Source organism: Adiantum capillus-veneris, chromosome 6 (genome assembly GCF_014529385.1).
Source record: "Adiantum capillus-veneris isolate H3 chromosome 6, ASM1452938v2, whole genome shotgun sequence".
NCBI classification, from domain to species: Eukaryota; Viridiplantae; Streptophyta; class Polypodiopsida; order Polypodiales; family Pteridaceae; genus Adiantum; species Adiantum capillus-veneris.
In genome coordinates, this window is record NC_140936.1 from 81,582,346 (window position 1) to 81,609,124 (window position 26,779).

A 26,779-nucleotide genomic window follows, 5' to 3' on the forward strand; every position below is an offset into this window, starting at 1 on the left:
GTTTATTATATTCCTAGGTGGTTGATGTCAATCTATGTATATCCTTGTTTGGCAATGCATCTTTTATATTGCAGCTCAACATCCTTCTCTATATAACCGTTCTATAGCACGAGGACAACTGCACCTGGTTCTGTGATCGACATGCAAGACTCCTTGCACCCCTCTGACTGTGACAACACGCATCTCTCTCTCTCTCTCTCTCTCTCTCTCTCTCTCTCTCTCTCTCTCTCTCTCAGGTTCTACGAGAAATGAGAGAAAGTTGACTACGCTTGATGTAGAGTAAGATGGGTACCTCAAAGATGGGTCCCCGGTCTAGAGACTAAATGGCCGATTTTACCAAGCTGAATGGCAATCTACAAATAAACTACCAAAGTAGGTTAATGAGTAGGGTTTAAGCAAAATGATTAAGTTGCAACCCTTTGCTCGATTGAATTACCCCCTTTGCTAACCCTCTGCTATATAGTGAGTCCTATGGGACCCAACTTGCTCAAATAGTTCTAGAAAGTCGTGAATTTGGACCATTTGAGAGAGAGAGAGAGAGAGAGAGAGAGAGAGAGAGAAGAGCGATAGAGGGGGAAACAACATCTACTCAAGGCATCTCGATTTCCCCTTTATTTGCCGCGGTGCAAACATAATCAATCATCATATATGTTTAATAAAATCTTTTTTTAAGATTCTACATCGCACTTTGTACTTGTTTACTTCAATGCTAGATGCTTGATGGCAATCTGCATATGTTCTGTTAAGTTCTATGGATGTTCTATAGAAACACCCACCGAGCAAGACTGGCCAGAGTGGGTTCGGATGGAGTGGCGGAAGGAAGAAAAATCTGACGAGGCACCACATGGCTTGTCATAATTGGAGACAAAACCTCTTCCCCCCTCGGAAATGCGAGACTGCCGCTCAAAAAGCAGACAGCAACCTGCCAACAGGCATTCATATGGTCCCCCGTCCAATAGCTGCAGCGCAAAGTCTGTGTAACCATCTGAGCGCGTCAGAGCTTGTGCATCTTCCGCTGCGATGTGTGAACCTCACAAGCTGCCGGCCTATTTTCTCCATCTAGTCTGAATCCGGCCTTAGTATTTGCTCATATGAGAACTTGCTCCGGATTTCAGTACACTGCGAGTTCTACAGACAGTTGAATCGTCACGAAGTCCAATAGGCGGGCGGGCGAGAGAGAGAGAGAGAGAGAGAGAGAGAGAGAGAGAGAGATGACGTTACTCTTGATTCTGCAGAAGTCCTTGGAAGAATGAGCGAGATGTTGTTTTACGATGATGGCTAATGTGCCGTTCACATGGTCTGTATGACCCCAAGAGATTGAGCAAGGATGGGAAGGTGCATGAGATACTGGAGGCTGCGAGCCATATGCTTGCATTGGGGCTTGAGGTTTCCCCGAGAGCATTTCGCAGCATCACACAAACTTGTTTGCGTGAAGAAAATTTGGAATCTAACAGATTCCTACTGAGCTTGATTGTCAAATACAGGCTTCTTTTAGATCCCATTCTAGGATGCCAGCTCATTCGTTTGTTCATCTCCCACAACAGCTTGCCAGAAGCCAATCAAGTTTTCCATTGCCTGGCAAAACCAAATAAGTTTACATGGAGTGCGATCATCTTAGCAAATGCAACCTTGGGGCAAGAAGAGAGAGCCATAGAGCTCTATCATCGTATGCAGTATGTAGGGTTGGAACCAGACGGACATGTCTTTGTGGCAGCTCTCAAGGGGTGCGCAAATGCTAAAGCCCTTGTGGAAGGCAAGCACATCGAGATTGACATCAAGGGAAATCCATGTAAATCCAACACCATTGTAGCAAATGCAGTTATTGATATGTACGTGAAGTGTGGAAGCCTAGAAAATGCTCTCAGGGTGTTTATCGAATCACCAAATCGAGACGTAATAACTTGGAATACAATGATTTCAGGATATGCTTCGCATGGGCATAATGACAAAGCCTTTGATCTTTTTGCAGAGATGCACTGGAAAGGGATGAAACCAGACCCAGCCACATTTGTTAGTGTCTTGAAAGCCTGTGACAGACTCGGATATTCAATTGATGGGAAAATAATCCATGCTTTTGTTGTGGAGGACAGTGCTGAATTGGATGTTCGTGTAGGCAACACTTTAATCCACATGTACGCATTGTGTGGCAGCTTAGAGCATGCGTACAAGGTGTTTGATAGTCTGCCTAAGACTATAGTGGTGACATGGAATGCTATGATATCTGGATATGTTGACCAGAATAAGCCCTTGAAGGCAGTGGTTGTTTTTCAGCTAATGCAGCAGAGGAATATGCAGCCGAATCATGTTACCTTTCTGTGTATCATAAAAGCATGCACTGAGATACCGTCGGTGGATTTTGGTAAGCAAGTGCACTCTCTTATCATCGAGAGTCATGTAGAAAGAGATGTTGCGATTAGCAATGCCCTGATCGATATGTATGCCAAATGTGGAGACATTGAAGGGGCACTTTGGATCTTCAGTAGGCTGCCGGAGCGAGTTGTCATCACATGGAATACCCTCATATCCAATTTTATACAGCATGGACAAGCTCACAAGGCTTTTAAATGCTTCTATGAAATGCTACAGAAGAAGATGCAACCTGATCAGGCAACATTTGTGAGCTTACTAAGTGCTTGCTTGCCAGGCATTACTGATGCAGAGAGCCATTTGGAAATCCATGTTTTCATTGTGTTTGTGGGTTTTGAAGGCAAAACTATGGTAGCAAACTCTTTAATTGACATGTACACTCGATTCGGTGATTTAAAGGATGCTCACCGAGTGTTTGATAAGCTATCGAAGAGAGATACTGTGTCGTGGAACACCCTGATGACAGGATATGTTCAGCACCTCTATAATGAAGAAGCTTCAGCACTGTTTCTCCAGATGCAGTTAGAAGGCGGGGAGCCTGATCGCGCAACCTTTCTGTGTATATTGAAAGCATGCTCTGACATCTCAGCCGTTGATCAAATCAACACACTCTTTCATCTGATTGTCAAATCTTCTTTTGAAGCAGATGAAATTATTCAAAGCTCTATTTTTAACTTGTATGTTAAGTGTGGCAACTTGAAGAATGCTAGCTGCTTATCATGCCGTTTGCAAAACCGAGATTTGGTGACATGGAATGCTACGATTGCACGATATGCACAGCATGGCAACAGTAAAGCAGTGCAGCAGCTATTCAATAGCATGCAGAGTGAAGGTGTGCAGCCAGATGAGACCACATTCCTCAGTCTTCTTACAACTATCAGCCATGCAGGTTCATTATCAGAGGGCAAGTCCTTGTTTCGTATGATGCAGGAAGATTATGGAGTACTTCCTGCGCTGGATCATTTCAACTGTTTAATAGACCTTCTTGGTCGGGCAGGACATATCAAAGAGGCTGAAGATCTACTTCAAAGTATGCCACCGGCACCCGATATCATAAGCTGGACTTCATTGCTTGAACATAGTAAGACTCATGCTAATCTTGAGGTGGGAAAGCGCTGCTACAGCAATTTTGTCTCCTTGGATAAGGAAGATGCCTCAGTCTATGTGCTCATGTGGAAGCTATTCTCTGAGTTTTGGATTGAGGATAGTGCTAGCAGTGTAGCGGATCTGGTGCGGCATGTGGATGCATTGACCATGTCCAGAAAGAAAATGTTTAGGTCAAGATGTCTGTCATGTGAAGTTACTCACCCTTCCAGGACGTCATTGTTGCCTTAGAGATGAGGAAGAAGGACTAAACCTCCATATTCAGATTAAGTGGGCTGTGGGTAGAACTTTGAGTTAGTTTGATAGGAAGCTCCCTCTATCTTGAAGGTGAGTGTCCTGTTTATGCAATTTTTCTGGATTATTAGATGAGATGTGAAGATGAGTGTACTATTTACTCGTCGTTCTTTATTTTCCAGGACATTTTTGCCAAAGACTGTGGTTTCAAGGGACGGCAGATCAGCTGTAACATGGGTACACTTCAGGTATGTCTCTACTCTCTAAGCATGATGAATAAAATTGTCTCTGTTTAAGTAGCTTAGAAAGAGCTGCGGCATAGTTTGTTTTGGATGCGTATGGTATTTTTTCCAGGCGTACATGGACGTCCATGTATGGAAGCATATGAAATGATTTTCATGCGCTGCCCCTGCCCTAGTTTGGGGACACACAATGTTCCGTATGGACTCTTGTATCAGGCATTTGTAAAGATGTTTTGTCCAGTTCCTTTTGCCGACTATTACTACCTACTCCATATGATCTAGACCCTTATCAAATGGTTTTTATGTCATATGCAGCATGTATATTACTGAATTTATGGTGCCATATGATATATTACATAGGGAATGGCGGTATGGTTGCCGTATGGACAAATTATGGGCCGAGGAGCTACCTGCTTCAGTCCCAGAGGAGTTACCTGTAATAATCAATTCAAGCACTGCTCTCATCATCTGAGGGTGGCTCAGCATTTTTACTTTCCATGTCCACAAGGCACTGCAATGCTTGTAGGAAAACTGCAAGCTGATGGTGTTCCCATTGGAAAACTGCAATCTGATTCTTTTCTGTGGCCCATACGTTGGCTGTAAAAGTCCTCTGACAAGCCCACCTTATACCAGGACTTGTCTCAGGCTGTCTTCTACCCAAAAGTGGTACCTTACTATTTGTACATTGTAGAAAACAATCTTCATTTGTGCATAGATCCCTCCAGGAAGTGATTAAGTTAACTCCCTCTGCTCCTCTTTATTGTGTTTGAAAGCAGAAAATCTACATTTGAAGCAAGTGTAGAATAATTTCAAGAAAAATAACAAGTTCCTGGTCATAAAGATTCTCTCATTGATAGGATCTCATAAAGGTCAATACACTAAGTTTTCAAGCTCTAGCCAGCACCGTATATTTTTTTGTCAGAGCTGCCAGTTCTCTCACACTTAGTATTAATACGAAGGCTGGCATGTAAAAAAATGTGAGCGTATTTATGCACATAAGCCATATGTATTTCACGAAACTTTTGCTCAAAAACTTAGGCTCTTTTCTGATTGCACGGGAGCACCGCCCGATATCAAGCCCTTTCAAAAGGAATTCTGTACACTGCCTGCGGATCCTTAAGATTGAAAAGTGTTGAAAACAGGTATCAAACAATGTATGGCATCTTGGATAGTTTTTTTCCCCCAAAAAAGAGATCCTTCCATTAGTTAAGAAAAATTGCCCAATGGGCTACAACCTGCCCTTGCTAGCGAGGGCTAAATCAAAATGTGGCGACTCTCCCAATGACAAGGTAAGATATGTACAATGATGGCTAAATCAGGATATGGGAGGAGGAAACAACCACATTGGCGGACGACACTACCATCTAGGCGCGCCATGAACTATGGTGTCAGGTGAATCGGAAGAGTTTAAGGATTTAGCTCGGATCTAGTACTCCGCACAAACACAAGGTTACTTTACTTCACTTGAAAGAAGAGAGAGAGAGAGAGAGAGAGAGAGAGAGAGAGAGAGAGAGAGAGAGAGAGAGAGAGAGAGAGAGAGAGAGAGGACACTGCATGTCGTGTCCCAACCACCTTCAAGGGCCCCCTTGCTCTGTTGCTAGAGCAAGTACTTACTTTATTACTTGCACAAAATGCTGATACAATGATGCTAAATGTTGAGATTCTAATGGGTATTGATGCTACTGATAGTGGGTACCGGTGAGAACCCTAGGGGTACTGCAAGTACTTGGTTGTTACCATATACATGTGGTAGTGATGTGTGTGAACACACTTAGGACCGTCGGGGTATTTTTTCCCTCACTAGGAGGTTTTTCCCTCCGTGCATTGTATATATGCCCATCACTCTAGGGCTAACTAATCTTTCCATAGCACACTAAGTATACTACTCTCTGATGTGCCTTGAGCTTCCTTCGTCTTCTCCAAAGCTGTGCGCGCTGTCCTGCAACCCTATGTCCAACAATTGGTATCAGAGCAAGTTGCGTCCTCCCGGGCTTAGTCGCCATCATCGCCAAAATACGCCTGCTCACTTTCTCAGAGTTCAGTGAGCTTTGGTGAGCGTTATAGGTCGACAAATACTTTGGGAGAGCTCATAGAGATTGGTCTGCTCAGATTTTCCATTTGGGCTCATTTCAGCCTCCGTTTCCACTACAGGTAGCATTGCACAGACAATTTCTTCCTTTTGTGCAAAATTTCTGTCAATGCCGTTTTCTGCATAATAGTTCCCTTACAGTCTTCTTCGGGTTGTGCTATATAGCACGCGTTAGTCTCACTTCGTTTCTCCTCTTGTCGGGTAGTTTCACAACAGGTGCATGCATTTGCCATGGCTGAGAACAACACAGATGTGTTCAAGATGTTTGCTTCTGAGGATATATTGGATGGGGACAATTTGTAACAAACTTGGACACCCCAAGTCAAGATTCTACAGTGACACAATAGAGATTCTTTTCAAAACAGTTCACAATTCACAATTAGGTCGACACGGCCTGACGTAGTTCCGTGCCAAGAGGTATTGCCCCAAAGACTGGCGTCCCTTTCGGTATTTCTTTTTGTATTAATCTGTGTTCAAAGTAGGGCTTGCATTTCTTGCTTATCATCTCTCATGTGCAGGTAAAGCGTGAATTACGACGAGGAGCACAAGCGGCATTCATCTATGCTGCCCCAGTTTCCCAGAGCATTGAGGCTCCAGCTAAGTATTCAGAGTTGTTTACGAAGTTTAAACATCTCTTTTTGCAGGATGATCTTCCACCTCGTTTCCCACCCGAGCGGCCGGAGGACCATCGCATCGAGCTTATGGAGGGGGCACAGCCTGTCAATAAGGCTTCCTATCGATTGAACAAGACACAGGAGGAAGAGTTAAGAGCGACAACTCACGGAGTTGATGGCTAGAGAATTCATACGCCCTAGTGTAAGTCCTTTTGCTGCTCTTTTGTTCGCAAGAAGGATGGCTCGTCTCGTTTGTGTGTTGATTACAGGGCATTAAACAAGATGACCGTCAAGAACAAGTTTCCGATGCCTCGCATTGAGTATATCCTCGATAGGGTCAATGGGGCAAAAGTTTTCAGCAAGGTCGATCTCAAAAGTGGATACCATCAGGTACGGGTATTCAAAGGTGACATTTTCAAGACCGCTTTTTGCACCGAGCGAGGGTAATGGGAGTATATTGTTATGCCTTTTGGATTGATAGGTGCCGTGGGTGCATTCAATCGTCTCATGGTAGGTCGTTTCGACGATATGGTCGGTTTATGTGTGTTCATCTTTTTAGATGATATTCTCATTTTTTTTGCATCGTGGAAACAACATGAAAGACATGTTGAAAGGGTACTAATTCATTTGGATAAGTGTCAGTTGTACATTGCAACTAAGAAGTCTGAATTTTTTCTCACTGAAGTCACTTATCTGGGTTATATCATTTCTGCAAAAGGCGTCAAGCTAGATCCCGCGAAGGTGGAACAGGTTCGTAATTGGGATTTGCCCAAAACTGCAAATGATGTGTGTTCTTTTCTTGGTTTATGTTAAGCATATAGTTCGCACATAGAGAATTTTGCACGCATTGCTACGCCTATGACTGATGTTTTGAAAGGGGTAAAGACTCGCCGTCAGCGCGTAGACTTGCCCGAGGCAGCCATTGAGGCTTTCACAGCTCTAGCACCGTGTCTTATCCTTGCCTCTTGGGATGATCCCTTTGAGGTATAAATGTTAGGTATAGTGGAATGATTGTTTGCGCTTTGCTCAAGATGAGTGCTCCGAACTGTGCTCAAGGTTCCTTGTGTTCTTATGGAAGATAGAGCCTTCCGTTCTTAATGAGAGAGTGCAATGATCACAAACAAGTGAATGGACATTGTGCGTGCAAGTGTATGAGACTGAGAGATAGAGAGGAGAGATACGACACCAAAGACTTCGTAAAACCCTTCTCCGAAGGCCCCACTCTCGTCGATGAGAGTGGTCTACTATTGATTGCACAGTGGTACAATGTCGATGCATGTGGCGGATGCAAATCTAGACTATGTCGACGATGACGACCCGAATGGCGAGGCCGACAACTGGGCTGAAAACTGAAGGCTTCTAAGTGCTGTCCAAAATCGCTCACTCTGAGATCTGCCGCAACTGAATTGCTGAAATCGGGGCTGACCTTGTGTTACTGAAAAACGCAGATTTGGGCTGAGAAAAACGTTGAGATTGGTTGCGTTTTGGATGCGGAAATTGCTGCTTAACTGCTGCGGTTCAAGGCTGAAAACGCTGAGATTGGCAGCCTAGTGGCGATCATGCAAACGCTAGGTACAAGGGGGGCTTCGGTGGAGAGGATGCTGATGCAAAAACGCTATGCACTGGGGTCTTCTGGCGATGGCAAGGCTGATGCAAACCGCTAGGGGAGGTTCTTGCTTGGAGGGAAGTACCGCCAAGTTCTTGTTGGAGAAGTTGCCTGCTGAGCTTGGCTCTTGTTGCCTCTTCTGCCAAATAGTGCTAGCTCTAGTTTGCTTATATACAAACTTACTCAATTTGCCCTACCTACTTTTGTTGGAAAGTCACTTAAATTAATAAGTGAAAAATGTCAAAAATAGGTAAAATAGGCTAAATGCACTGGAAAAATCCCCTAACTGATTCTAATGGATTCTGATGGGAATGCTTATGAATCATGATCATGCTATGTGCAACCAGAGGATGCATCTATACTAAGCCACTGGGCATGCACTGTCTACGAATAGACTCACAAAAGTGCTAGATCACTTCTAATCTAGACTGATTGGACCGACTGAACCCTTGTCTCTACTGTCGCCGAGAATCTGCAAGTGCAAAAACGCTGGCTGATCTAATGCAAAAACGTGAGGTCTTCTGGTGAGTGAGAATGCTAGAGTTGTCTTGTGGGGGGGGGGAAGGGGGGGAGTCTTGCTGAGAAGTTGTCCGTTGAACAAACTGTTCCTGCCACCTCTTCTGCCAGAAAGTGCTAGCGCTAGGTTGTCACAAAGTGATGACGTGGCTACTGGCAGCAGAAACCCTAATTTTTGCAAGAAACCCTAATTTTTGCCAAAAACCCTAAAAACCCTACAAACCCTAATTTTCAAAGACCCTAATTTTTTGGAAACCCTAACCCTAATTGCTGGCTGAAATCCTAGGTGGCTGAAAAACCTAAAAGTTGGCGCCAGTGCCACATGGCAGCAGTGTACGGATTTCCGAAAATCAAGGGAATGCTTTTTTCTCAGCTAGCGACGCAATTTGGGCTGTTTTTTTGCTACGCTTTGAGAGAAAGAGAGAACTTGCTTTATTTTGGCTCTCATGGAGAAAGAGAGAGAAACTGCTTTTGATTTCAGGCTTTTGGGGCTCTGCTTTTGGGCATCCCTTGTAACATTTAAATACGCGGATTAGGGTTCTCTTCTCAGAGCATCTGGACGCAGAGTCTGAGAGTGAAACCCTAACCGCTCTTTGTACTTTGACATTGATTAATACATAAAGAAATACCGAAAGGGGCGCCAGTCTTTGGAGCCAATATCTCTAGGCACGGAACTCCGCCGGGCCAGTGCAAATCTATTGTGATTTGTGAATTGTTTTGAAGTGGTTATTTGGTGTTGTCGCGATTGATTCTTGACTTGGAGTGTCCAAGTTTGTTACAGTGGAATCAGAGCACTGCTGATTTCTCTTCTACGGGAAATCCGATCCCCAAATTTTTTTCCGCGGCACCTATGGCTTTACGCAAGAATCGGTCGACTCCCTCTGCATCTGGAGATGCGGGCAGGGATCACAACGAAGATTCAGACAGAGAGTATGGCCCGCCTCGGCCTACTCAGGTGGAGCAAAGAGAGATGAAGCGACGTCAATTGATCGACGATGCAACAAAGATGATGCTCAGTTTTGCGAAGGATCTGAAATTGGCAAAATAAATGAGCGAGACTTCTTTTCAGGAAGTGCATGCGCAGTGGCAGAAAACAACACCACTACCCCTGAAACCCGCTCTCAAGAAACCTTTTGATCAAAAACAGTATTCAGAGAAGGAATTACAAGAGGTGGTTGATGCACGGATTGCTCAGCTTTTTGACGTGCAAAAGAAAGCCAAAAAGTACGGCTAAAAGCAGAAGAAAAGCACTGACTTCCCGGGATATTTGGGTCGTCAGTCGACTTTTGACAAGGCAAAGAAACAGAAGAAGCATGTTCGATTTGAAGGAGTACCCAGTTTTTCTTCTTCTTCTTCTTCTGACAGTTCTTCTAGCTCTTCAGATTCCAGCGAAGAAGACAGAAAAGGTAAAAAGCGAAGCAAGAAACAAAGCTTCGGAAAGGGCAAGAAAAAGGCAAAGAAGGCTAAATCTCGCCTAGAGACTAACAGTTCTACTGAGGACTCGTCTACAGACAACTCAGATTCTGATGATGGAAACTTTTATGCGAACAAGAAGAATTTTTACAAAGCCAACCAGTATGCTTTTCTTGAAGATAAAAGTAAGAAAGTCCGAGAGTTTAAGGAAGGTGGCCACTCGATCAAGTTTGATACTTTTTCAGGATACTCACATGCTTCGAAGGCTTTGTCTTTTATACAGCAGTTTGACATCGCTTTTGCGGGAGGACGCTATTAAGAGCACTCCAAGATTCGGAGAGCTACCTCTTACCTTAAGGGGAATGCTCGTACTTGGTGGTCCACGCTTCTTTTAAACAAGACTGCGCCAGTTAAATGGCTAAAATTTAAAAAGCTTTTTATTTCTTCTTGGTTGATGCAAGAATATGAACGAGATATACGAGCTGCTTGGAACCATCTTCTGATGACCTCTTCTGATGACCAAGAAAGATACAATCAATGCTTATTGTGAAAGATTCTGGAGCTCTTTTCTACCCGCCTCTTCATTCAAGAAGATCTCGTTCAGAGAACAGATTAAGCGGTTCACCTTGGGTCTACCTACAGAGATCCGAGATCACTGCTTGGAGCAGAAGTTAGCTTCTATTCAAGAGTTGACGAGTCATGCGTAACGGGGCTTTGCCATTCACTCTGGCAGTCTGACCTACCCCACAGATGAGAACATGACACAACGAGCCGAACAGATTTTTGGGAATGAAAGTAGAAAGAAAAAGAGCAACCCGGAGAAAAAGGATGCACGACCCAAGCTTACTCCTCAGGGCCGAGCTCGATTCATCAAGGAGGGGAAGTGCTTTGGATGCGGGGAACAGGGACACATCTCCGCGAAGTGCCCTAAAAAGGCACAGAAAGAATAGAATGATAAGGACGACGACAGGCCTGAGAGTTTGAGAGCAGCTGAGGAACGTGGACGAAAAGGCAAGATGAAAACAAGAGTGGTTCCAGATTGTGTGGGTACCGATCCCGACACCATGGATGAGAGTACAGAACTTTGCCGAGCTTGGGGCAAAGTGAAAGATCAAGAGGTCCTGATTTTCTTTGATGGAGGAGCTAAGGCCAACTTCATTTCATCGGAATTGGCGGCGCGGCTCGAAATTACTCCCGATCGGATGGGACTACTTGCGGAGGCAGTTCTAGCGGCACCCGGCAGGGACGTAGCCATTACAACTGTCATTGACAAACTTCAGTTGCATTGTCAGGGGTATTTGGGGCATGAGGACTTCTTCATAATGCCTTTAGAGGGTTGTGATGTTCTCTTAGGGATTCCCTGGTACCACAAGAACAACGCTGTGGTCGATTATTGGGCGAGAAATGCGACTTTGACTACGGAAAAGGGCAGAACAATTGTACTTGATATTAAACTGAAGGGCGAGTCTGTCCCTATTGTATCGGCTTCGGCCATTTCAAAATTAATGAATCCAGTCTGTTTGTTTACTCGATCTTTATGAAAGAATTGAGCGATAAGGATAGGATAAATATGTCTAAACTTGATAAAGAACGCCAAGATTTTCTCCACTCACGCCGATTGCTTCTCAAAGGGCCTACCAAGAGAGTTACCCCCTGCTCGTCCTGAAGATCATACCATTGATCCGATACCTGGAAGCACACCACCGAACCGGCCACCTTACCGTGTGAGCTGAGCTCAGAATGAAGAGATTATGAACCAAGTGAAAGACCTCTTGGAAAAGGGTCTCCAGCCTAGTACTTCACCGTATTGCTCTCCAGTGTTGTTGTTTTTGAAGAAAGACGGATCTTGGAGGATGTGCATCGATTATAGAGCTCTCTACAAAATCACCATCAAGAACAGATTTCCAATTCCTAGGATCGATGATATACTCGACAGGTTACAGGGGTCCTCGGGCCTTAGCAGGATTGACTTGAAGATTGGATATCATCATATCCGAATCGCGCTGGGAGACGTCTACAAGACAGCCTTTCGGACTACTTTTGGGTTATTTGAGTTTTTGGTGATGCCTTTTGGCTTAACCAATAACCGGATGATGGACGAGATTTTTCGAGAGTACAGTCTATTTGTTGGCACTTTCTTTGACGACATCATTGTTTTCTCCAAGAATGAGGCAGAGCACAAAGATCATCTGCTTCAGGTCTTTCAGGCATTATGAGATCACAAGTTAGTGATTAATGCAAAGAAAAGTGAATTTTTCCTACCAAAGATACACTTTTGGGACACATTGTCTCAGCAGCAGGAGTGTAAATGGATCCGGCCAAGATAGAGACTATACATGATTGGCCCGATTTGAAGAATGTTTGTGAAGTTGGAAGCTTCTTGGGACTGTGCTCGTACTACAGGCGGTTCATACGAAAGTTTGCAGAGGTTGCTTCCCCTTTGCATATCTTGACACAGAAAGGAGTCCCTTTCTCGTGGGGATCCACAGAGGTGACTGCCTTTCGGACATTGAAAGAGAAATTGACTACGGGACCAGTTTTGACTTTGCCGGACTTGCAGAAGTCATTTGAAGTATATTGTGATGCTTGTGGTCGTAGTCTGGGTGCGGTCTTGATGCAAGAAGGCCACATCATTGCTTACGAGAGCCGATTGTTCTCTAGGCCGGAGATGACAGTACAGATATATGAGAAAGAGCTTTTGGCTGTTATCCATGCTCTTACTCAGTGACGGCATTACCTACTCGGAGCGGATTTTACTGTCTTTACAGACCATCAGAGTTTGCGCTACTTCTTATCACAGAAGCAGCTTTCGGAAAAGCAGACGCGGTGGGCGAACATCTTGTCACAGTTTCACTTCCAGATTGTCCATACGCAGGGACAAAAGAATGTGGTGGCAGATGCTTTGTCTCTGAAGTCGTTGGTTCTGGCTATTTCCGCGATACATCATAGGAGCTTTGAGGATATGGTCGATCAGTATGCCACAGATACATATTTTGCATATATTTTCACACGGATACGGGATGGGGAGACAGTAGCTGGATACTCCCTTCGGGAAGGCTACTGGATGAGAAAGACTATGTTGTGCGTTACACAGCCGTTGAGGGAACAGGTTATGACTGAATGCCACTGTCCACCTTTCACGGGTCACCGCGGCATTGCTACCACCATGAAGGGGGTAGAGAGATACTTCTTTTGGCCGAGACTCAAAAAGGATGTGGAAGAGTTTGTGCGCAGTTGCTTAGTATGCCAGACGGTCAAGTTTGACAGGCATAAGGCACAGGGATTGTTACAGCCTTTACCCATACCCACCCGCCCCTGGGAAAGTATTGCGATGGATTTCGTTTTTGATCTCCCGAGAACACAGAGTGGTCACGATGGTATCTGGACTATTATTGACAGATTTAGCAAACAGGCTCATTTCATTCCAGTGAAGAAAACAGGCAAGCCGGATCACTTAGCGAGACTGTTTGTTGCCCAGATCTTCAGATTACATGGCATGCGTGAGACGATTGTCTCCGACAGAGACCCCGGATGTACGAGTTTGTTTTGGAAGGGAATTTGGGAGAACATTGACACGCGGTTGCAGTTCTCGTCATCGTTCCACCCGTAGACTGATGGGCAATCTGAGATTGCAAATTCAGTGGTTCTAGATTTATTGAAGTCTTATATCTCTGATCAGAAGACTCAATTCGAAAAGTACTTACCTTTGGTGGAATTTGCCTACAATAACATGATACACTCTTCAACGGGGAAGGCGCCATTTGAGATTGTTGAAGGTGCTGCGAAGGTTCCACCCTTCTTTAGCACAAAAGATAAGATCTTTGAAGCGGATGAATATACGCGAGATTTGGAAACTGCTTTTGCCAAGGTTCGCGAGACTTTGCAGATGTCTCAAGAACGACAGAAAAAGGCAGCGGATCGCCATTGTCGCGACTTGAAATTGAAGGAGGATGATTGGGTGCTCTTACGTTTTTAGAAGGCACGCCTAAGAAAGAAAAAGGGAAAGGAGAGGCTTTTTCCAAAGCTTAGTATGCGATACTACGGACCTTTCCAGATCACTGAAAAGATAAATGACGTCTCCTTCCGATTGAAACTGCGAGATACTTGGAGGATTCACAATGCATTCCATGTGAGTCTCTTGAAACCTTTAAAGGGTGATGTGCCTGATGATGGGGAGCCTGATGAGCAACCCGAAGTGGAAGAAAACGAGGAGATCCTTGTTCCTGAACAAATTTTGGCACATAAGGATACGAAGAATAAAGGTAAAGTCCGAAGGCAGTTCTTGGTTAAGTTCAAGAACTATCTTGCATTGGATGTGAAGTGGATGGAAGAGGAGGACCTAGCAGATACTCCTCAGATTGTGAAACTTTACCTCGATGCTTTTGGTTTAGCATAGTCTATTCCAAACGGAACCCAGAATTCAGCTTGGCCGCAAATCTAGTGCAGTGGGATGCACAAGAGGGGAGTCGCTCCGCTCCTTTGTCAACAGATGCCTTGATTTAGATACTAGAGTCATTGATGTCTCTTTGAACTTCAAGGATACTGAAAGCTGACAGTATTCTGCTGTATGACTTTAATGAAATGGAATTCTTGATTATGATACTGATTTGTTCTTAACTTCTCTTAAGTGTAGGAACTGATAGACGAAATGACTGCATTATTTTGGTCTGATTGATCTCGAATAGACATGGTTGCAATAGGGGTTAGTCAATCGGACATCTATGAGGACCCGATTGGACCTCGATGTGATTGCTAGCTACATTGCAGATAAATCATGGTCTAAGATCCGGATGAATGTTGAATGTCATGTGATGTCCTGTGATGTCTAGTGATGTCCTCTGATGTGACTGTCGATTTGGTACATGTGCTAGATGTGTGTTCCTAGTACGTAGGTACTAACAGTCAGTGTCGGTTTATGGTTTTTGTCGGTTTTGCAGGCGTAATCGCGGTCTATTACAATGCTTTCAAGAGGGGGGTATATCACAAAGTGATGATGTGGCTACCGGCAGCAGAAACCCTAAAAATCCTGCAAACCCTAATTTTTTCCAGAAACCCTAATTTTTAGAAACCCTAATTTTTTGGAAACCCTAACCCTAACTGTTGGCTGAAACCCTAGGTGGCTGAAAAACCCTAGGCGTAATCGCGGTCTATTACAATGCTTTCAAGAGGGGGGTATATCACAAAGTGATGATGTGGCTACCGGCAGCAGAAACCCTAAAAATCCTGCAAACCCTAATTTTTTTCAGAAACCCTAATTTTTAGAAACCCTAATTTTTTGGAAACCCTAACCCTAACTGCTGGCTGAAACCCTAGGTGGCTGAAAAACCCTAAAAGCTGGCGCTAGTGCCACGTGGCAGCAGTGTACGGATTTTCGAAAATCAAGGGAATACTTTTTCTCAGCTAGCGACGCAATTTGGGCTGTTTTTTTGCTACGCTTTGAGAGAAAGGGAGAGAAAGAACGAACTTGCTTTATTTTGGCTCTCATGGAGAAAGAGAGAGACTGCTTTTGATTTCAAGCTTTTGGGGCTCTGTTTTTGGGCATCCCTTGTAACATTTAAATACGCGGATTAGGGCTCACTTCTTAGAGCATCTGGACGCAGAGTCTGAGAGTGAAACCCTAGCCGCTCTTTGTACTTTGACATTGATTAATACATAAAGAAATATCGAAAGGGGCGCGAGTCTTTGGGGTCAATATCTCTCGGCACGGAACTCCGCCGGGCCAGTGCAAATCAGAGGATATGTATCTACTCTAAGTGCCTGGACATGCACGGTCTGCGAACAGACTCACAAAAGTGCCAGAACACTTTCTAAGCTAGGTTAACTGAACTGAACCCAACCCATGTCATGAAGTAGCTTGTCCACGTACACATAGGGTTAGATGTGCACGTGACATCCAGCCTAGTACTTCACCGTATTGCTCTCCAGTGTTGTTGGTTTTGAAGAAAGACGGATCTTGGAGAATGTGCATCGATTATAGAGCTCTCAACAAAATCACCATCAAGAATAGATTTCCGATTCCTAGGATCGATGATATTCTTGACCGACTATAGGGATCCTCGTGTTTTAGATCGATCGACTTGAAGAGCGGATATCATCAGATCCGAGTCGCGCTGAGAGATGTCTACAAGACAGCTTTTCGGATGACTTTTGGGTTATTTGAGTTTTTGGTGATGCCTTTTGGCCTAACCAATGCTCCTGCGACATTTAACCGGATGATGGACAAGATTTTTCGAGAGTACAGACTATTTGTTGGCACTTTCTTTGACGACACCAATTTTTTTTTCAAGGATGAGGCAGAACATAGAGAACATCTGCTACAGGTCTTTCAGGCATTACGAGATCACAAGTTGATGATTAATGCGAAGAAAAGTGAATTTTTCCTACCCAAGATACACTTTTTGGGACACATTGTCTCAGCAGCAGGAGTGCAGAATCCAGATGGACCCGGCGAAGATAGAGACTATCCGTGATTGGCCTGATTTGAAGAATGTCCATGAAGTTAGAAGCTTCACGGGATTGTGTTCGTACTATAGGCGGTTCAGAGGTTGCTTCCCCTTTGCATATCTTGAGACAGAAAGGAGTCCCTTTCTCGTGGGGACCCACAGAGGTGACTGCCTTTCAGACATTGAAAGAGAAATTGACTATAGGACCAGTTTTGACTTTGCCGGACTTGCAGAAGTCATTTGAAGTATATTGTGATGCTTGTGGTCGTAGTCTGGGTGTGGTCTTAATGCAAGAAGGCCATGTCATTGCCTACGAGAGCCGATTGTTCTCAAGGCCGGAATTGACAGCATAGATTTATGAGAGAGAGCTTTTGGCGGTCATCCATGCTCTTTACTCAGTGGCGACATTACCTATCCGGAGCGGATTTTACTGCCTTCACAGACCACCTGAGTTTACACTACTTCTTGTCACAGAAGCAGCTATCGGGAAAGCAGATGCGGTGGGAACATCTTGTCACAGTTTCACTTCCAGATTGTCCATGTGCAGGGACATAAGAATTTGGTGGCAGATGCTTTGTCTCGGAAGGCGTTGGTTCTGGCTATTTCCGCGATATATCATAGGAGCTTCGAGAATATGGTCGATCAGTATGCCAGAAATACAGATTTTGAAGATATTTTCACCCGGATACGGAATGGAGAGATAGTAGTGGGATATTCCATTCGGGATGGCTACTTGATGAGGAAAACCATGTTGTGTGTTACACAGCCGTTGAGGAAAAAGGTTATGACCGAATGCCACTGTCCATCTTTTACGGGTCATCGCGGCATTGCTATTACCTTGAAAGGGGTAGAGAGATACTTCTTTTGGCTGAGACTCAAGAAGGATGTGGATGAGTTTGTGCGCAGTTGCTTGGTATGCCAGAAGGTCAAGTTTGACAAGCATAAAGCACAGGGATTGTTACAGCCGTTGCCCATATCCACCCGCCCCTTGGAAAGTATTGCAATAGATTTCATTTTTGATCTTCCGAGAACACAGAGTGGTCACGATGGTATCTGGATTCTGGACTGTTATCGACAGATTTAGCAAGCAAGCTCATTTCATTCCAAGTGAAGAAAACAGTCAAGCCGGATCACTTAGCGAGATTGTTTGTGGCCGAGATCTTCAGATTACATGGCATGCCCGAGACGATTGTCTGCGACAGGGAGGCCAGATTCATGAGTTTGTTTTAGAAGGCAATGTGGGAGAACATTGGCACGCGGTTGCAGTTCTCGTTATCTTTCCACCGGCAGACTGATGGGCAATCTGAGATTGCCAATTCAGTAGCACTAGATTTATTGAAGTCTTACATCTCGGATCAGAAGACTCAATGAGAAAAGTATTTACCTTTGGTGGAATTTGCCTACAACAACACGATGCACTCTTTGACGGGGAAGCCATTATTTGAGATTATTGAAGGTGCTACGAAGGTTCCACACTTCTTAAGCACGAAAGATAAGATTTTTGAAGCCGATGAATACACACGTGACTTGGACACTGCTTTTGCCAAGGTCGGCGAGGCCTTGCAGAAATCTCAAGAAAGACAGAAAAAGGCAGCAGATTGCCATCGTCGTGATTTGAAATTGAAGGAGAACGATTGGGTGCTCTTACGTTTTGAGAAGGCACGCTTGAGAAAGAAAAAGGGAAAGGAGAGGCTTTTTCCAAAGCTTAGTATGCGATACTACGGACCTTTCTAGATCTCCGAAAAGATAAATGATGTCTCCTATAGACCGAAGCTGCCTGACACTTGGAGAATTCACAATGCTTTTCATGTGAGTCTCTTGAAGCCTTTTAAAGGCGATGTGGGGAGCCTGATGAGCAACACGAAGTGGAAGAAAACGGGGAGATCCTTGTTCCAGAACTGATATTGGCACATAAAGACAAAAAGATTAAGGGTAAAGTGATAAGGCGGTTCTTGGTTGAATTCAAGAACTATCCTGCATTGGATGCGAAGTGGATGGAGGAGGAGGACCTAGCAGATACTCCTCAGATTGTGAATCTTTACCTTGAATCTTTTGGTTTAGCATAGTCTATATTAATTGGAACCCCGAACTCATCTTGGCCGGAAATCTGGTGTAGCGGGTATGCACAAGAGGGGAGTTGCTCCGCTTCTTTGTCAACAGATGCCTCGGTTTTTGGATACTAGAGTCACCGATGTCTCTTTGAGCCTCGGGCATACTGAGAGCTGACAATATTCTGTTGGAACTGGAATTCCCGATAATATGATACTGATTTGTTCTTGACTTGTTTAAGTGCAGGAACTAATAGACGAAATGATTGCAGCATTTTGGTCTGAATGATCTCGATAGACATGGTTGCAATAGGGATTAATCAATCGGGCATCTACAAGGTCCTAAGTGGATCTAGATGCGATTGCTAATTGCATTGTTGATAAAATCATGGTTGAGATCCGAATGGATGCTGAATGTGATTTGTCATGTGATGTCCTGTGATGTGACTGTCGATTGGTACATGTGCTAGATGTGTGTTCCTAGTGCGTCGGTACTAATAGTTAGTGTCTGCTAAGACAGTTTATGGCTTCTGTCTGTTTTGTAGACGTAATCGAGGGCGATTACAATGCTTTCAAGAGGGGGGTATGTCATAAACTCGTGACGTGGCTGCCCTGTACACACGACTGCCTGGTGTGTGCCCTGCTGGACTGCTGATCTTGAAAAATGCGGTGCACTTCGCGGGGCTGATGACGTGGCAACAGTGTACGGAAGTCCGTGTTTTGCGGCGCTGTTTACGACAGCTTTTGGCTACGCAGAACTCACGCAATGCTTGAGAGAGAGAGAGCTTTATTTATTTTAAAGCTTTGCTTTATTTCTTACCAAGGCTTGTGAGAGGAGATGCACTATTTTTGTCTGCTTTTTATGGCCAGCTTTTGGGACAGCTTTTGGGGCTCTGCTTTTGGCATGCCTTGTAATCTCTTTATAAGTGTGGGCAGGCTAAGTGTGGACAGGCCTCCCACTTCTCAGAGCATCTGGACGCAGAGTTTGAGAGTGAGAGCCTCCTACTCCCTTGTACTTTGAGTTGCAGATTAATACAAAAAGAAATGCCGAAAGGGGCGCCAGTCTTTGGGGCCAATATCTCTAGGCACGAAACTCCGTCGGGCCAATGTCGAATCAATTGTGAACTGTGAATTGTTTTGAAGTGAATTCTTGTCGTGTCACGGTAGAATCTTGACTTGGAGTATCCAAGTCTGTTTATAGGACTACCAAGTTCGAGCATTTCCCGTTAAGTAAGAGGTAGCCCTCCGAATCTTGGAGTGGTCTGAGTAACGTCCTTGAGAGAAAGCTATGTTAAACTGCTGTATGAAGGCCAAAGCCTTCGAAGCATCTCGAAATCCAGAAAACGTGTCAAATTTAATTGACTGTCCACCTTCTTTAAATTCTTTCTTTTTATCTTCCAGAAAGTCATACTGGTTGGCTTTATAAAAATTCTTCTTCCTTGCGTAAAATCCACTGTCGTCGGAGTCCGAACTATCCAAAGACGAGTCCTCTGTAGAACTGTCCGAAACTAGGTGAGATTTAGACTTCTTTGCCTTTTTCTTGCCCTTTCCGAAGCGTTGCTTTTTGCTTCGCTTTTTCCCTTTCCTGTCTTCTTTGCTCGAGTCGGAAGAGCTAGAAGAGTTGTTAGAACAAGAAGAAGAACAACTAGGTACTCCTTCAAATCGCACACGCTTCTTGTGCTTGCTTGCCGAGGCAAACGTAGATTGACGACCCAAATAACCTGGGAAGTCAGTTCCTTTGTTCTGCTGTTTGTCGTGCTTTTTGCTTTTGTTCTGCACGTCAAAAAGCTGGCTAATCAGGCATCAAACACCTCTTCCAATTCTTGCTCTGTAAACATCCTCGGAGTAGGAGATTGTTTGAGCGCCGGTTTGAGGGGTGGCTCCGTGGTTTGCCGCCACTTTGAGTGCACCTCGTCGAAGGAGGTCTGGGTGAAAAACTTTGCAAGTTTAGGGTTTTTCGCAAAATTTAATATCAACTTTGTCGCATTATCGACCAATCTCCGATGTTCCATCTCTTCAAGCTCCACCTGAGTAGGCCGAGGTGGGACGTACTCCTCACGTGAATCTTCTTCGTGATCTCTTCCCGCATCTCCGGATGCAGAGGAAGTCGACGTCCTTTGCTTGAATCCATAAGTGCAGCGTAAAAAGGATCGGATTCCCGATAGAAGAGAAATCGGCCGCGCTCCGATACCACTATAATAGACTTGGACAGTCCAAGTCAAGAATCTACCGTGACACGACAAGAATTCACTTCAAAACAATTTACAATTTGATTCGTCACCGGCTCAGGCGAAGTTTCATGCCAAGAGGTATTGGCCCCAAAGACTAGCGTCCCTTTCAATATTTCGTTTTGTATTAAAATCTGTGCTCAAAGAGCAAGGGAGTGGTTGGGTCTCACTCTCAAACTTTCCGTCCAGATGCTCTGAGAAGTGGGAGCCCAAACCACAATTATAAAGAGTTACAAGAGTTATAAACCACACCCGGACGGAGTTCCATGCCAAGAGGTATTGGCCTCAAAGACCAACGCCCCTTTCGATATTTCTTTTTGTATTAAAATCTGTGCTCAAAGAACAAGGGAGTGGTTGGGTCTCACTCTCAAACTTTGCGTCCAGATGCTCTGAGAAGTGGGAGCCCAAACCACACTTATAAAGAATTACAAGGGATGCCAAAAGCAGAGCCCCAAAAGCTGCCCCAAAAATAGACTTACAAAACAAAGCAACTTCAAAAATAAAGCCCCTTTCTCTTTCTCAAGCTTGCGTAGAATAAAGCAGGCCCAAAAGCTGCCATATATTGCTGCTTTTCCGTACGTTGCCTGCCACGTGGCTCTTCGTAATTTCCGCCGCAATTTGCGAGTGTTGACCGTACGACAGTGCAACGTCATCATTTCAGCTTGTTTTCCTCGGGACTGTCTGTGACATCCCCAACCCGCCTATGCCAAGATCGGGATGGGATCCTTGACAGGTCTCTAAGCCTAATAAAAATCAGAGTCTCTAAACAAGAAAAATCCAAGGAATAGAACTTTACCATTGATTATGGCTTGGGTCTATAGCCCTAGAAGAAAACATAGTCCTGTCTCGTAACGGAAACGGGACAACATGTTAAAAGTCCAAAACTATTTCGGTCCTATAACTTCCACAAGTTGGGCTAAGGTATCCTCAACCAACGCTTTTTCCCCCCTAATATATGTGAGGGCACAGCCGTTGGTGGACTCCTCTCCCAAGTGAAGAAGTTTTCTAAACCGTTTTAGTTCGCGGGGATGGATAGTTACCTGACCAATCAGGTCCACCTGTCCATGATTGACAACCTTAGTCAATCCCCATTTACACTCCGCACTCACACATGATTCTTTTATTTTCTAATTACTATCACATTGTTTTAACATTTAAAATAATGGTTTCTTTTAACTTTCCTTTACAGTAATTCCTTCAATCAAGTATTAAAAACAGTATTGAAAAGCATTCTTTTAACAAACCGACATCTTTACACTTAAGACAGGATACTGTCAATCAAAACATTGTACATAATAACCATGACCAGTACTCGTCTTGTCTCAAGACCACCTAAGGGTGAAAAACGGCACCCATTCTTTGTTCATAAAAACCGGGGTGGAAAAAGTTCACACCCAAATCCAGGCGCCCATACGCCAACCGGTTGCCCATACAACCGGGCGGCTCCTCTAGGATAAAAATGATATTCTAAGTAGTATCCACAAACATAGACAAGCACGGGGTAAAGACTCCACGTGCACGGAGGTAACCGACTCATTCATGGCTGACTCGCCATCATTACTCATCACCTGAGACTGATCAGCCATCTGCTGCTACACTGGCGCCTGAAGACTCTCCTCCGTAGGCCTATGACTAGGCCCAGCCTCATGGTCATGGGACGCCCTAGTTTGTTTGTGCGTTGTATCTTCCTCATCAGACTCAAGATTTCCTTGGGTCCTTTTCGGAGCCATAGTGGTAGCCGTGGATAATTAGCTAGAGATTTTCTCTAGCGTTACACAACCGTTGAGGGAAAAGATTCTAACTGAATGCCATTGTCCACCTTTTACGGGTCACAGCGGCATTGATACCACCTTGAAAGGTGTGGAGCGTTACTTCTTTTGACCAAGACTCAAGAAGGATGTGGACGACTTTGTACGCAGTTGCTTGGTATGCCAGAAGGTCAACTTTGACAGGCATAAAGCACAGGAATTGTTACAGCCTTTACCCATTCCGACCGCCCCTTGGAAAGTATTGCTATGGATTTTATTTTTGATCTCCCGAAGACACAGAGTGAGCATGATGGCATGTGGATTGTCATCGACAGATTTAGCAAGCAAGCTCACTTTGTTCTAGTGAAGTTAACAGTCAAGCCGGATCATTTAGCGAGACTGTTCATTTCACAGATTTTCAGATTACATGGCATGCCTGAGACAATAGTTTCTGACAAAGATCCCCGATTCACGAGTTTGTTTTGGAAGGCTATTTGGGAGAACATTGGCACACGGTTACAGTTCGCGTCATCTTTCCACCCGCAGATAGATGAGTAATATGAGATTGCAAATTCAGTTGTACTGGATTTGTTGAAGTCTTCTTCTTTGGATCAGAAAACTACATGGGAAAAGTATTTGCCCTTGGTGGAGTTTGCCTACAACAACACACGGGATAGACGCCATTTGAAGTGTTAGGGTGCTAAGAAGCTTCTTTAATTTCTAAGCATCTAAGACAAGATTCTTTTGAAGACGATTATTGAAACAAAGTCTAGAAGCCATAGAAGGCCATCTAGCCCTTTAAAGGAGGAGAGGTCGTCCTCTTTTGACAATGATCAGATCACCAAGAAAACCAGGGAGTTCAAGGAAGGGAGTCGAGCCAGGACACCCATCGAGCCCTTGAGTTGAACAAAAGTTTGACGTCGCCTTCTTTGGAGCGTGGTTCTTAGAACATTCTGGGAGCGAAAGGTGGCATCTTACTTGAAAAGAACGATGAATATGCAAGAGATATCATCATGCCTTGGCATCACTTGAAAGTGACTGAGAAAGATACATTGGAAGACTACTGCCAGAGATTTTGGGATACTTGTCGTAGATTCTTTTGAAAGACCAGATTGAGCGGTTTTGCTATGATTTGCTAAAGAGATTCAAGACTATGCTTTAAACCAGAAGTCTGACTCCATGGGACATGACTAAGCAACGATTTGAAATGCATGCCGGCTCATTGACTTATGCGACGGATAGGATAGTATCAAGAAGGCAAGAGTCTTCCAGTGAAGAGAATGAATCAAGGGAACCAGATAATAGCTCATCACAGGATTCTGGCGAACCAACGAACTAAGAAAACTTGATGCAAGTTCATCAAAGGATTCCAGAGAAAGAGGAATCAAATGATAGTGTGTCTTAGGGTTTTGATGATTGACTCTAACGTACCATTGGACAGTAAAGCGAAAGACGCTACCTGTAGGTCCCAAGGCGCAAGGAAAGAAAAAAAAAAGCGAATCAACTAGTTCACAACATTCCCCAGACCCAGGATAAGATTTTTGAAGCTGACGGTCGTACACGCGAGACGTGGACACCGCTTTTGTCAAGGTCCGGAAGGCTTTAGAGAAATCTCAAGAAAGATATGAGAAGGCAGCAAATTGACATCGTCGGGATTTGAAATTAAAGGAGAACGATTGGGTGCTCTTACATTTTGAGAAGGCACGCCTAGAAAACGAAAAGGAAAGGAGCGGCTTTTTCCAAAGCTGGGCATGAGGTATTATGGCCCTTTCCAGATAAAAGAAAAGATAAATGATGTCTCCTTTGGACTGAAGCTGCCCCATACTTGGAGAATTCACAATGATGTCTCCTTTGGACTGAAGCTGCCCCATACTTGGAGAATTCACAATGATTTTCATGTGAGTCTCTTGAAGCCTTTTAAAGGCGATGTGCCCGATGATGGGGAACCAGATGAGCAACCCGAAGTGGAGGAAAGTGAGGAGATACTCGTTCCAGAACAGATACTAGCACATAAAGATAGAAAGATTAAAGGTAAAGTGATTAAGCGGTTCTAAGTTAAATTCAAGAACTATCTTGCATTGGATGTAAAGTGGATAAAGGAGGAGGACCTAGCAGATATTCCTCAGATTGTGGAACTTTACCTTGAAGCATTTGGTTTAGCATAGTCTACTCCGATAGAACCTCCGGGCCAGGTCGGGCCGAATCTGCCGACAGCCGTCGGTCGCAAACGAGGAGCGCCTTGCGCGTTCGTGAATGTGCATGGTTGAACTCGAAGAGGAAGTTGAGGCCTCCGCGTTGAGTACCTAAACGTTTAAAACGGACAACCCATCTGCGCGTAGCGCAAAGCCGACGCTCGCCGATGTGACCCGCCGACGAAGAGCCGACGGCCCCGAAACTGGGTCATGGAGTCCCCGTGCATGGCGGACTCCCCCGATTACCTCCATGTTGTAAAGTGGAGGGAGACACTCCCGTTACCGAGCACTCTCAAACCCTCTCACGCGTCCGTAGTGCCCAAACGATGAGATGAGGAGAATATCAAGCAGAACTATGTCCCATCGTCCGTCGTCCCCATACCGGGTCCATCGCGCGCCCCGCAGCACCGAGCCGTGGTTTGCCAAGATCGGCTGGTCACGTCCCACCGTCACCCCGGAGGACCCCGCTCGAGCGGAGTCTAACATACACCTCCCCTTAGAAAACTCTCGTCCCAAGAGTAGCATTGTTAGGGCAGGAAACTCCCTAATTAATGCTTTGGAGGATGTAGAACGTAGTGCGTCTACGAAATCCAAAATGGGTTGCATGAGCGGTCTTACCGAGAAGGCAATGTCTATCTCAAACAGTCGTGCTGGTTGAAAGGCAGAAAGATGTGGGTACCAAGTCCGCTTGGCACTTTTGATGGGGCTTGAGGGTAAGAATATACATTGAGTGACATAGATCACGTTGCTGCGTTGATCCATGCCGAGGAACCTGTCTGTTCCGGATATGAGACCTGATGCTGCAGTGACGATGCAGCACTCGTCTTGAGTGTGAGAATGTAACAAACTGCTGACGTGTGAAAGCCCTGAAGAATGGAGCCAACTTGCAGATGTCGGCTGAGGGGCCTAAACCCTAAGAAAAACAAGTAACAGAAGAAGAAGTCCTACCAACTTATGGGGACCCGTCCGATGGAGCCCCAAGTGACATAAAGAAATAAAATAAAGCAGGACTCACACACACACAGAAGAAATTGCGAAGCTGGTTGATGACGTGGCAGATTTCTGAAAATCACGTTGACTGATGATGTGGCAGGCTGTACGGATTTTCACGTTTGCACTGATTGCTGACGTGGCAACTGTATGGATTTCCGTAAATTACGCTGGTAGCTTTTTGGCATTGCTTTTGGACCAAGAGCTTTTGAGTTTGAAGGCTTTTTACTGTGAACTACTTTTGGGGCCTAGGGCCTTTAAATATAAGGTTAGGGCTCATTCTCTGGCATGCTTCCTGGAGAAGGTGCAGAGTCTGGAGTACCGGCTTGTACTGTGTTGATGCAATATAAAGAAATACCGAAAGGGGCGCCAAGGTTTGGGGCCAATACTCTTTGGGGTAGAATTCCGCCACTCCGTGTCGCGTGTTGTCTCTCTCTTTTAGTTCAGTTGTTTTTGAAGTGCTAAAAGTCTGTTCAGTCTGTTCTTTTCTATTGGCACATGGTGCCCATCTTGTGACAGAGAACCAAGTCACGTGATTCCCACTGCTTCTTGGAAAGTAGATTTGAATGACTTTGTGCTGATTCCTTCCTAATTGGCGACGAAGGTCCACTTCGCGTTTAGTTGAGTTGATTGCATGGGTGCGGGAGTAGAGTGCCCCAAAAAGATTTGCTCGCTTCACTTTCTATGGAGAGTAAGGTACTCTACCGAATGGGATCCTTAGGCTTGATTGCCGAGGTTGTAAGCTACCTCTTGAAGATTTGGCCTTTGGATTTTCCTTCTTGAAGCACTTACTGAGTGCTCGAGTAGACCTGGAAGTCTTGATCTGAGCTTACGTGCTCGTTGAAGTAAGGTACGTTGCAGAAGATACCTTTTAGGCTTATTGAGCACCAGTTGATCCCTGAACCAAAAAGATGAAGCCTATCTGATTCTTCCTTAGCATACAAA

The 26,779-nt window shown here is 44.7% G+C and overlaps 1 protein-coding gene across 4 annotated transcripts in view; it reads left to right on the forward strand.

Annotated features, from left to right (window-relative positions):
- The first annotated feature begins 794 nt into the window (after window positions 1-794).
- The window catches only part of LOC147455776 (pentatricopeptide repeat-containing protein At3g16610-like), a 37,203-nt gene continuing 11,218 nt past the window's right edge, over window positions 795-26,779 (forward strand). For 2 of the 4 annotated variants that reach the window (XR_015188411.1, XR_015188412.1), the window contains exons 1-2: window positions 799-3,798; window positions 3,888-3,953. Coding sequence is in view for 1 of the 4 variants with exons in the window: in XM_086514446.1 (XP_086370572.1) it covers window positions 1,282-3,652; window positions 3,782-3,798; window positions 3,888-3,953; window positions 4,308-4,550 (2,697 nt within the window). In the remaining 3 variants the exon portion in view is untranslated. Of the gene's footprint in view, window positions 3,799-3,887; window positions 3,954-4,307; window positions 5,366-6,554; window positions 6,574-26,779 lie in introns of those variants that run through there. The other 2 variants (XM_086514446.1, XR_015188413.1) reach the window with 2 other exon arrangements.